At 38.1% G+C, this 13,100-nt stretch overlaps 4 protein-coding genes across 4 annotated transcripts in view; all 4 read right to left on the bottom strand.

Moving 5' to 3' along the window:
• stx7l (syntaxin 7-like) overlaps positions 1 to 13,100 on the bottom strand; it is a 300,211-nt gene that overhangs the window by 23,480 nt on the left and 263,631 nt on the right. The gene's annotated exons all lie outside the window — the stretch shown is intronic.
• Positions 3,755 to 4,786, bottom strand: LOC136702612 (trace amine-associated receptor 13c-like). Its single transcript, XM_066677743.1, has one exon. The coding sequence runs from the start codon at positions 4,784 to 4,786 to the stop codon at positions 3,755 to 3,757; it is 1,032 nt and encodes a 343-aa protein (XP_066533840.1).
• On the bottom strand, positions 6,982 to 8,013 carry LOC136702571 (trace amine-associated receptor 13c-like). Its single transcript, XM_066677700.1, has one exon. It carries the CDS (start codon positions 8,011 to 8,013, stop codon positions 6,982 to 6,984), a length of 1,032 nt encoding a protein of 343 aa, XP_066533797.1.
• LOC136702563 (trace amine-associated receptor 13c-like) lies at positions 12,060 to 13,091 on the bottom strand. The gene has a single exon (XM_066677682.1). The coding sequence runs from the start codon at positions 13,089 to 13,091 to the stop codon at positions 12,060 to 12,062; it is 1,032 nt and encodes a 343-aa protein (XP_066533779.1).

Here is a 13,100-nt window from a genome sequence, read left to right as displayed (position 1 = left end):
GCAAGACATGATGAACTCAAAGACATTGTGCCCAGTTTACAGACTTTGTGAGGGGGCACATCACTGGACTGAAAGGAGGAGAACGGTTGCTTTGATGAATTGCTGCCATCTCAGCCATTCTGACCAAGCATTTAGGAGGTGTCGGGAGCATGGTTATTATGAACGAGAAACCTGGACTGCTACAGACTGCTAGAAGTGTCTTTAGTGACTAATCCAGGTTCTGTTTGTGACATGATGATGCTTGGTTTTGAGTATGGAGGTTTCATGAGTACTTCAATCCTGCTTTGCTACGGAGCAACACTGCCTCCTGATGATGTGATGCTCTAGGGAATCATTGCATACGACAGTAGGTCGCCTCTAGTGGTGATACAAGGAACATTAACAGGTCAGTGAAATGAGAAACGATGTGAAGCAATGTTCTGCTGCCACATGTGTTGCCTCTCATGGGAGGACTTCCAGTTGATATTTTTCAATTGGATAATGATTGCACACTCACAGCAATGGCTTCCATTACTGTCTCTGCCAGATTGCAACAATTACTTATTGCTATTACTATTTTCCCAGATTTCTCCCCATTCACACAATAATAGGACCTGCTGGGACACTATCTTCAGCAACCTATGAGTGCATTGCATCTACAGGCTCAGCTGTAACATCTACAGACAAGTGTGCTGCAGGATGCCATACAAAACCTGTATGCCTCCATGCACAACAGTATCTCATCTTGTATACAGGCTATCGGGGATTTCAGAAGTGGAAAGAGTACTAAAATATTCTACTCAAATAAAAGTACTGTTGCTGAAAATGAAATGTTACTTAAGTACATGTAAAATTACTGGTCTAAAAATGTACTTAAGTAAAAGTAAAAATTAGGGCATTTTAAATGAACAGTAGACAGCATTCAGCTTTCTTCCATATCACAGTCTTCCTGTCTGCTCCTGCAAACTGAAAGACTGCTGAATTCTGTCTACTAATACATTGACTGAGGATATGTGCCTAATACATATCCACTTCAAGACAACAGAAATATATATTTATTTATATTGTTAAGTGTCATTCCTATTTATATTGTATTTGATCACATCATTTATCATCATTTGCCTAATTAATAACTAGTTACCAGCAGGTTGCCAGCTATATAGATCATTTTATGAATCTCTATTAAGCTGTCATAGCAGCCATGATCCCTCAAATAGAGAAATGTGCAAAAGGTTGAGTGAAGTATGTTAATACACAGAATACATACGTATGGGAGGTAAATAAAATAAATTGGTGCAGATCAACTCATAACACAATGGCCAATAGAGGTAACAGTTCAATACCGACCAACACACATTGATGTATTTTTGGCTAATTTGAGCCTCTTGCTAAAATAGGAAAACTTATTTGTAAATACCAATGCAACGATACAACTGTTATTTAAACTACCTGTACATGCCCTACATGTACAGGTTTGATGCTGGGTTTTTATAAGCTGCTAATTCTCACTTGGCAAACACAGCTTACGCTGCATTATAAAGATGTGGCCTTTCTTGTTCTTGAAGCCGAAGTGTCCCTTAAATATGGCCCGGGGTTTATTTCCTTCCAGATTAACTCAGTATCCGATGGGTTTTGCAATCAGCTGGGTCTGCACCAGTAACAGACTTGTCCATCTCAGTATGTTTTGTGATTTTAGCGCTAGATTGCTTTCTAGCCCATCATTCACTCCGGTAGTTCAAACGCCGGTGTGCAACATATTTTATTCTTGCATTTTTATTTACATTTTTACTCAGTAACGGATGTGATTTAAAATGTGGTGAAGTACAATAATTCAAGCAAAATTTACTTAAGTAAAAGTAAAGTTGTAGATTATAAAATCGACTGTAAAGTACAAAAAAAAAAATCACTTACAGCCACGTGAGTAAATGTAATTTGTTACTTTCCACCTCTGCGGGATTAGAGCCTACTTTCAATTACAGTTTTCACCAATAAACTTAACCTTTTGCTCTAATATTGTAATCAGTTACATATATCGCCATTACATTCACACACATTAAGTTTTATTTGACTCCACTCACTAATTTTGGTGCATTTTTGTTCTTCTTGTCAATGAGTGTAGCTTGTAATATTTGCTCAAATAAGGGGGTTATATTTTATAAATAACGCACTATAAGTACCACACATATCTCCAAATTGACTGAGCCTTTATTCTGCCTGTCATTTTACAAATCTAACTGGCTCTTTTTTTATCAAAGTACAGGACTTTTCCCCTTAAACAGATTAGTGGTATATGTAGTTTATAAGAATTTTTCAAGTAGTGACCTCTTTCATCCATTATATCACTAGCTACATGCTAACAGATGCATGGGTAGCGTCCTGTTTATGTAATCAGTGCGGCCAAAAGAAGTCAGTGTTTCGATATGAATAAGAATAATTAAGATTCAAATCCCTTGGTGTGGAAATTCTTTTATGTGTTTCTGAAAGATTGACTCCATTGTGTTAGTAAAACCTGAAAGGACATCTTCACCAAAGAAAGTTGGTTGTAACTTTGGAAAGTTGAATTGGAATTGTAAAAAAAAAAAAAAGTGGGTTAATAGAGAAAAGGAAGAGCATTTGCACATGTACAATGTCACAATACCTCAAATGATTTCGGGGCCACTTGTTACTGTTAGTGCGATGACACATTAACTCCATGTATTCCTGAGGAGATTCAGTCTTCATCTGTTTACTACAAATGAGTTCATTGTGGTGTTGCTACTGAATCATTAATTGCAGTCATGAAGAAATAAGCTTGAAGATGACTATTCATCATCGTTATAATATTTGTTGTTATTAAAATATTTTAGGGTTGCAGTAAAGCCTGAAGGTTAGAAATTTAATTTTAAAAAATGCATAAGAATTATATTTACTTTAATTTGATTGTTAATTTAAGAAAAATTAAGCTGAAAGCGATGTGATGGCATTATTCTGTAACCTAGTCCTGCCATTGTTCATACAAAATGTTCTGTATGGCAACAAACTGATTTTGTTTTGCTCTGGTACGAAGTGGTAAGATACTGATGGATGAGTATGTTCAGTTGCAAAATAAAAAATTTTTATTTAATTATGTGACAGGTAAAATACAAAAGCATACATTGCATGAAGATAACAAAACTTCAGTTCAGTGTTGCAGAAATAACGACATTGCCAGTTAAAGTGGTAAATGTAACAGAACACTTTTAAAATAATAATTTAAAAAATACAAGTTAATCATTTGTAATAATTATATATATATATATATATATATATATATATATATATATATATATATATATATATATATATAAATGTGAAAAACAACCACTCCTACCATCATCCCTAAATATTATTGCAATTCCAAAACTGATGATAACTGTCATTTCCAGCAGTGTGTTCCTGTTATTGTTCTACGTCTGAACTTACTGCTTTTAGAACAAAATGCAATTTGGCTCCTGAATTCTGTCTATCAGCTGGAATATTTTGAAACGGAAAAGTAAACCCTTGTATAAAATATACTATAACAATTTGATACCTTTCTCCTTCTAATGGAATAGAGCTGTAATGTGGAATTAACATCACAGCGTACAATACCAGTAATAAATACGAATCACTTGCATAATTGCACAAACTGGACACATCAAAGGAGAAGCTACTCTGGAACTTAATATTAGTTTAAATTCTCAAACCTCTGACATGTATGATTTAGCAATGCCCACAATCATGAGCCTTTTCATTGCAGGTAATTGGTTAGTTCTATTTAAGCTGCAAAAATATTGGTGTCAGACGAATGAGAAGCAAATATTTTCAGTGTCACAATGAGATAGAGGGATTTCCTGAACCAGGGGTAGAACAGGCCATATATTATGGGATTTATTGTTGAGTTTAAATAACCCAACCACCAAAACACTTCAAAAAGAACAGGAGGAGTGGAGAAGTTAATGTAGGGATCGATTAATGCATCGATAAAAAAGGGCATCCAGCAACAAATAAATGCACCTACAACAATCCCAAGAGTTTTTGCTGCTTTGTTCTCATGTTTCATGCTTTGAGAAATCACACTGCACTGTTTTCTGCTCTCAATTTTTCTTGAATGCTTTCTCGAAACCAAAAATATCTGAGCATACAGACAAACCATGACTGAGCATGGCAAAAGGAAACATATCAGTGTGTCCAGAACTGACCACAATTCATTGAACAAAAGATTACAACTTCCAACACAAGATATAGAATTAATGTACTCTTCTAGCTGTGCTACATTTGCTTTTGAATATGTGACACCAAATGAATATCCCGCAGCTGTAATCCAACTCAGAGCCACCATCAGCCATGCGATGGGTATGGTTATTTTTGTGGGGTACTGAAGTGGATGGCACACAGCTTCATATCGATCTATAGCGATGCAGATCAGGTGGAATATGGATGCAGATGTGAGAAACAAGTCAAAAGTAGAGTGAAATAAACAGAAGCTTTCTCCATAGTACCAGCATCCATCCACTGATCGGATCATGCTGAAAGGCATAACAATCGCTCCTAGAAACAAGTCTGCATGAGCAAGAGACATCACTAGAATATTTGTAGGTGTGTGCAGCTGTTTAAAATGAGCTATAGACACAATGACCACAGAGTTCCCGAGAACAGTCACAGTTATTGCCAACACCAGTAAAAAGTACAACACACATTTAGCTGTTACACTCTGAAAGCCTTTCACACAAGAGGCGTTAGACTCAGGATAACAGTACTCCATTAAATCTGTGTCTTCCATTAGAGAGAAGTTTGTAGTTTGAAACATCTTCAATATACAGATGTGGAAGTACAAATAGTCCTTGCCAGGCTGCTGAGGAATGCTCCCTAGTTCTGGAAATGCTCGAGATGATATATGTTTGAAGCTCAAGGAAAGGTGACCACCTGGGAGACTGTTATCCAATCATAACCAAGCTCAGCTGAACAGCCAGTAAACAAATGGAACACAAAGCACATTTCTGTATTCAGAAATTAGAAAATGAATCCCTAGTGGCTGTTGATGTTGGTGAAGTCCATTTTTCATCAGAAATATGATACATGACCATGCTCTTTGAGTTTTTACTTAAATTAAATTATACCAATTAGAATGAGTGAATATGTGAGTGTGTGTCGCCCTGTGAATGACTGGTGCCCCCTCCTGTCTTGCTCCCAGCGATTCCGGGTAGGCTCAGGACCCACTGCCACCCTGAACTGGATAAGGGTTACAGACAATGAATGAATGAATTAGAGACTGTAGTCCATCTGATGTTCTGCACACTGTGTTGCCACCATTGACCCTGGTCTTCAATTGTCAGGACCCCCGCAGAGCAGGTGTGATGTGGTGGTGGATCATTCTCAGTGCTGCAGTGACACTGACGTGGTGGTGGTGTGTTAGTGTGTGTTGTGCTGGTGTAGAGTGGATCAGACACAGCAGTGCTGCTGGAGTTTTTAAACCCTGTGTCCACTCTCTGTCTACTCTGTGAGACACTCCTCCCTCGTTGGTCCACCTTGTAGATGTAAAGTCAGAGACAGTAGCTCATCTGTCGCTGCACAGTGTGTGTCGCTCGTCCTATAGTCCTTAATCAGTGACACACGGATCACCCAGAGGACATTTTTGTCTGGATGTTTTTGGTTGGTGGACTATTCTCAGTCCATCAGTGACACAGGTGAGTTAAAAAAATCCAGCATTGACACTGAGGGGTTTAAAAACTCCAGCAGCACCGATGTGTCTGATCCACTCGCACCAGCACAACACACACTAACACACCACCACCACGTCAGTGTCACTGCAGCGCTGAGAATGATCCATGATCCAATCCACCCATACATACCTGCTCTGTGGGGGCCCTGGCTATTAAAGATAAGGCTGAGATTTGGTGAAAAAATATGCAGAACAACAGTTTGACTATAGTCTTATATTGTAGAACTACAAAGTGACTTGTGTGTTCATTACAGTTAAGAAAAGGGTCACTGATATTAGAAACAGGGCAGTGGTCATAATGTTATGATTTATCTATGTATATAATACATGGTTTAGCCAAGTCTGGCATCAGTAAGTATGATTGTAATGAAACAAATAAGCAATCTAGATCATTTATTTACAGATTTTCACAGTGGACATTATTTAACTGTTGATTAAATATAAACTGAATTAGTTATGAATGTACTGTGAAATGTGTAATGAAATTCACAAGTTAAAAACTGTTTAGGCATTCCTTTGTTCTCAAAGCTTTCTTGAATATGTTATACAAAGCCATTTTTATACCAAATACTATTTATTTGTGCAATTTATTTTCATTCTGGATTAGTTCAAACACATGTAACTTATATTTATCTTTCACCAAAACAGGATATTTTCACAAAGACACAATTTCACAATTATTTTTTAGTCAATGTTTCTGTTAATTTTCACATAAATAGGAATTCACTCGACCACCTGCTGTCTTTAACTTTAACCTTGGCAGCAACTAAACTGATGGACTGACTGTGTCCCAAATTCAAAAACTTGGTTTTGAGGATGATTACTTCACAGATGCCAAACCATAAATTAATAATTCCTAATAATAATAATAATAATTATATATATATATATATATATATATATATATATATATATATAGACCTAAAACACTTGAAATTTAGCAAACATTAATGTTACAAACAAAAATAATTCATAATGTTTGGTCAAACAATAAAGAATAAAATCTTTATTTCTTACTTAACAATTTGATATATTTTTCTCTGTGAAGAAGTAGACATGAATTTTACTTCACTTCAAAGTGTAAAATGAATGTAATTGGTTTGAAATCCTGGCACATCAAACTGGACATTTCATAGGAGAAGTTTCTATAAAACTTGACAGTACTTTTAATACTCAAAGCTCTGACAAGACTGCTTCAGAAATATTCACAATAATGGGCCTTTTCATTGCAGTTCATCTGTTAGTTTCTGAATCATTAGTAAAACCTACTGTAGATAAACTGTTTATGCTCCAAAAACATTGGTGTCAGATGAATGAGGAGCAAATATTTTCAGTGTCACAATGAGATAGAGGGATTTCCTGAACCAGGGGTAGAACAGGCCATATATTATGGGATTTATTGTTGAATTTAAGTAACCCAACCACCAAATCACTCCAAGTAGTACAGGAGGAGTGGAGAACTTAATGTAAGGATCAATTATAGCATCGATAAAGAAGGGCATCCAGCAACAAATAAATGCACCTACAACAATCCCGAGAGTTTTTGCTGCTTTGTTCTCACGTTTTATGGTTTGAGAAATCTCACTGCACTGTTTTGTGCTCTCAATTTTTCTGGAATGCTTTCTCGAAACCAAAAATATCTGAGCATACAGACAAACCATGACTGAGCACGGCAAAAGGAAACATATCATTGTGTCCAGAACTGACCACAATTCATTGAACAAAAGATTACAACTTCCAACACAAGATACAGAATTAATGTACTCTTCTAGCTGTGCTACATTTGCTTTTGAATATGTCAGACCAAAGGAATATCCCGCAGCTGTAATCCAACTCAGAGCCACCATCAGCCATGCGATGGGTATGGTTATTTTTGTGGGGTACTGAAGTGGATGGCACACAGCTTCATATCGATCTGTAGCGATGCAGATCAGGTGGAATATGGATGCAGAGGTGAGGAAGAAGTCAAAACTAGAGTGAAAGAAACAGAAGCTTTCTCCATAGTACCAGCATCCATCCACTGATCGGATCATGCTGAAAGGCATAACAATCACTCCCAGTAACAAGTCTGCATGAGCAAGAGACATCACTAGAATATTTGTAGGTGTGTGCAGCTGTTTAAAGTGAGCTATGGACACAATGACCACAGAGTTCCCGAGAACAGTCACAGTTATTGCCAACACCAGCAAAAAATACCACACACATTTAGCTGTTACACTCTGAAAGCCTTTCACACAAGAGACGTTAGACTCAGGATAACAGTACTCCATTAAATCTGTGTCCTCCATTAGAGAGAAGTTTGTACTTTGAAACATCTTCAATATACAGATGTGGAAGTACAAATATTCCTTGCCAGGCTGCTGAGGAATGATTCCCAGTTCTGGAAATGCTGGAGATGATATATGTTTCTAGCCCAAGGAAAGATGACCACCATGGAGACCGTTGTCCAATCATAACCAAGCTCAGCTGAACAACCAGTAAACAAATGGAACGCAGAGCATTATTCCGTATTCTGAAATTAGAAAATGAATCCCCAGTGGCTGTTGATGTTAGTGAAGTCCATTTTTCATCAGAAATACAGAAATATATGACCATGCTCTTTTGAGTTTTTACTCAAATTAAATTAAACAAATTAGCCATATCTTTATGACTTCCTCCTTGTTTCCACACTGACTGTTCATTCTCTCAGCTACATTTAACATACAGGAGCACTTTATAGTTCTACAGCTATGGGCTGTGGTGCGGCATGGTGGAGCAGCAGGTAGCGTCTCTGTCACAGCTCCAGAGTCCCGCTCCGGGTGACTGTCTGTGAGGAATTTATTGTGTTCTCCCTGTGTCCTTGTGGGTTTCCTCTGGGTGCTTCCTCCCACTCTCAAAAAACGTTGGTAGGTGGATTAACGATTCAAAAGTGCCCGTAGAGGTGAGTGAATGTGTGAGTGTGTTTCGCCCTGTGAATGACTGCCGCCCCCTCCTGCCTTGCTCCCAGCGATTCCAGGTAGGCTCTGGACCCACTGCCACCCTGAACTGGATAAGAGTTACAGACAATGAATGAATGAATTACAGACTGTAGTCCATCTGATGTTCTGCACACTTTGTTGCCACCTTTGACCCTGGTCTTCAATTGTCAGGACCCCCACAGAGCAGGTGTGATGTGGTGGTGGATCATTCTCAGCGCTGCAGTGACACTGACATGGTGGTGGTGTGTTAGTGTGTGTTGTGCTGGTGTAGAGTGGATCAGACACAGCAGTGCTGCTGGAGTTTTTAAACCGTGTCCACTCTCTGTCCACTCTGTGAGACACCCCTCCCTTGTTGGTCCACCTTGTAGATGTAGAGTCAGAGACAGTAGCTCATCTGTCGCTGCACAGTGTGTGTCGCTCGTCCTCTAGTCCTTCATCAGTGACACAGGAATCACCCAGAGGACATTTTTGTCTGGATGTTTTTGGTTGGTGGACTATTCTCAGTCCATCAGTGACACAGATGAGTTAAAAAAAAATCCAGCAGTGACACTGAGGGGTTTAAAAACTCCAGCAGCCCTGATATCTCTGATCCACTCGCACCAGCACAACACACACTAACACACCACCACCATCACGTCAGTGTCACAGCAGCGCTGAGAATGATCCATGATCCAATCCACCCATACATACCTGCTCTGTGGGGGCCCTGACCATTAAAGATAAGGCTGAGATTTGGTGAAAAAATATGCAGAGCAACAGTTTGACTATAGTCTAATATTGTAGAACTACAAAGTGACTTGTGTGTTCATTACAGTTAAAAAAAAGGGTCACTGATATTAGAAACAGGACAGTGGTCATAATGTTATGATTTATCTATGTATGTAATACATGGTTTAGCCAAGTCTGGCATGAATAAATATAAAACAGACTCCAAAAACGTTGGGACACTAAACAAATTGTGAATAAAAACTGAATGCAATGATGTGGAGATGGCAAATGTCAATATTTTATTCGTAATAGAACATAGATGACAGATCAAAAGTTTAATCTGAGTAAATGTAACATTTTAAAGGAAAAATATGTTGATTCAAAATTTCACAGTGTCAACAAATCCCAAAAAAGTAGGGACAAGTAGCAATAAGTGGCTGGAAAAAGGAAATTGATCATATAACGAACAGCTGGAAGACCAATTAACACTAATTAGGTCAATTGACAACATGATTGGATATAAAAAGAGCTTCTCAGAGTGTCAGTGTCTCTCTGAAGCCAAGATGGTAAGAGGATCACCAATTCCACCATTGTTGCGCAGAATGATAGTGCAGCGATACCATAATGGTGTTATCCAGCGTAAAATAGCAAAGACTTTTAAGTTATCATCATCAACTGTGCATAACATCATCAAAAGATTCAGAGAATCTGGAGCAATTGCTGTGCGTAAGGGTCAAGGTCGTAAAACTCTACTGGATGCTCGTGATCTCCGGGCCCTTAAACGTCACTGCACCTCAAACAGGAATGCCACTGTCAAGGAAATAACAGAATGGGCTCAGGTATATTTCCAGAAAGCATTGTCAGTGAACACAATCCACCGTGCCGTCCGCCGTTGCCAGCTGAAACTCTACAGTGCAAAGAGGAAACCATTTCTAAGCAAGCTCCACAAGCTCAGACGTTTGCACTGGGCCAGGGGTCTTTTAAAATGGAGTGTGGCAAAATGGAAGACTGTTCTGTGGTCAGATGAGTCACGATTTGAAGTTCTTTATGGAACACTGGGGCGCCATGTCATCCGGACCAGAGTGGACAAGGATAACCCAAGTTGTTATCAACGCTCCGTTCAAAAGCCTGCATCACTGATGGTATGGGGTTGCATGAGTGCTTGTGGCATGGGCAGCTTGCATGTCTGGAAAGGCACCATTAATGCAGAGAACTATGCTCAGGTTCTAGAACGACATATGCTCCCATCTAGACGTCATCTCTTTCAGGGAAGACCCTGCATTTTTCAACAAGATAATGCCAGACCACATTCTGCAGCAATCACATCATCATGGCTACATAGGAGAAGGATCTGGGTACTGAAATGGCCAGCCTGCAGTCCAGATCTTTCACCTATAGAGAACATTTGGCGCATCATAAAGAGGAAGGTGCGACAAAGAAGGCCCAAGATGATTGAACAGTTAGAGGCCTGTATTAGACATGAATGGGAGAGCATTCCTATTTCTAAACTTGAGAAACTGGTCTCCTCTGTCCCCAGACGTCTGTTGAGTGTTGTAAGAAGAAGGGGGGATGCCACACAGTGGTAAAAAATGGCCTTGTCCCAACTTTTTTGGGATTTGTTGACGCCATGAAATTTTGAAACAACATATTTTTCCCTTAAAATGATACATTCTCAGTTTAAACTTTTGATCTGTGATTTGTGTTCTATTCTGAATAAAATATTAGATGTTGGCACCTCCACATCATTGCATTCAGTTTTTATTCACAATTTGTTTAGTGTCCCAACTTTTTTGGAATCCGGTTTGTATGATTTTAATGAAACAAATAAGCAATCTAGATCATTTATTTACAGATTTTCACAGTGGACATTATTTAACTGTTGATTAAATATAAACTGAATTAGTTATGAATGTACTGTGAAATGTGTAATGAAATTTACAAGTTAAAAACTGTTTAGGCATTCCTTTGTTCTCAAAGCTTTCTTGAATATGTTATACAAAGCCATTTTTATACCAAATACAATTTATTTGTGCAATTTATTTTCATTCTGGATTAGTTCAAACACATGTAACTTATATTTATCTTTCACCAAAACAGGATATTTTCACAAAGACACAATTTGACATATATTTTTTAGTCAATGTTTCTGTTAATTTTCACATAAACAGGAATTCACTCGACCACCTGCTGTCTTTAACCTTGGCAGCAACTAAACTGATGGACTGACTGTCTCCCAAATTCAAAAACTTGGTTTTGAGGACGATTGATTCACAGATGCCAAACCATAAATGAATAACTCATAATAATAATAATAATAATATATATATATATAGACCTAAAACACTTGAAATTTAGCAAATATTAATGTTACAAACAAAAACAATTCATAATGTTTGGTCAAACAATAAAGAATAAAATCTTTATTTCTTACTTTACAATTTGATATATTTTTCTCTGTGAAGAAATAGACATGAATTTTACTTAACATCAAAGTGTAAAATTAATGTAATTGGTTTGAAATCCTGGCACATCAAACTGGACATTTCATAGGAGAAGTTTCTATAAAATTGACAGTACTTTTAATACTCAAAGCTCTGACAAGACTGCTTTAGAGATATTCACTATAATGGGCCTTTTCATTGCAGTTCATCTGTTAGTTCCTGAATCATTAGTAAAACCTACTGCAGATAAACTGTTTATGCTCCAAAAACATTGATGTCAGACGAATGAGGAGCAAATATTTTCAGTGTCACAATGAGATAGAGGGATTTCCTGAACCAGGGGTAGAACAGGCCATATATTATAGGATTCATTGTTGAGTTTAAGTAACCCAACCACCAAATCACTCCAAGTAGCACAGGGGGAGTGGAGAACTTAATGTAAGGATCAATTATAGCATCGATAAAGAAGGGCATCCAGCAACAAATAAATGCACCTACAACAATCCCGAGAGTTTTTGCTGCTTTGTTCTCACGTTTTATGGTTTGAGAAATCTCACTGCACTGTTTTGTGCTCTCAAATTTTCTTGAATGCTTTCTCGAAACCAGAAATATCTGAGCATACAGACAAACCATGACTGAGCATGGCAAAAGGAAACCTATCATTGTGTCCAGAACTGACCACAATTCATTGAGCAAAAGACTACAACTTCCTACACAAAATACAGAATTAATGTACTCTTCTAGCTCTGCTACATTTGCTTTTGAATATGTCAGACCAAAGGAATATCCTGCAGCTGTAATCCAACTCAGGGCCACCATCAGCCATGCGATGGGTATGGTTATTTTTGTGGGGTACTGAAGTGGATGGCACACAGCTTCATATCGATCTGTAGCAATGCAGATCAGGTGGAATATAGACACAGCGGTGAGGAAGAAGTCAAAGCTAGTGTGAAATAAACAGAAGCTTTCTCCATAGTACCAGCATCCATCCACTGATCGGATCATGCTGAAAGGCATAACAATCACTCCCAGTAACAAGTCTGCATGAGCAAGAGACATCACTAGAATATTTGTAGGTGTGTGCAGCTGTTTAAAGTGAGCTATGGACACAATGACCACAGAGTTCCCGAGAACAGTCACAGTTATTGCCAACACCAGCACAAAATACCACACACATTTAGCTGTTACACTCTGAAAGCCTTTCACACAAGAAACGTTAGACTCAGGATAACAGTACTCCACTAAATTAGTGTCCTCCATTAGAGAGAAGTTTGTACTTTGAAACATCTTCAATAT

The sequence above is a fragment of the Hoplias malabaricus genome, chromosome 7, assembly GCF_029633855.1.
Source record: "Hoplias malabaricus isolate fHopMal1 chromosome 7, fHopMal1.hap1, whole genome shotgun sequence".
NCBI classification, from domain to species: domain Eukaryota; kingdom Metazoa; phylum Chordata; class Actinopteri; order Characiformes; family Erythrinidae; genus Hoplias; species Hoplias malabaricus.
The sequence above is the reverse complement of the archived record's forward strand: the minus strand, read 5'-3'. Positions and strand labels throughout refer to the sequence as shown.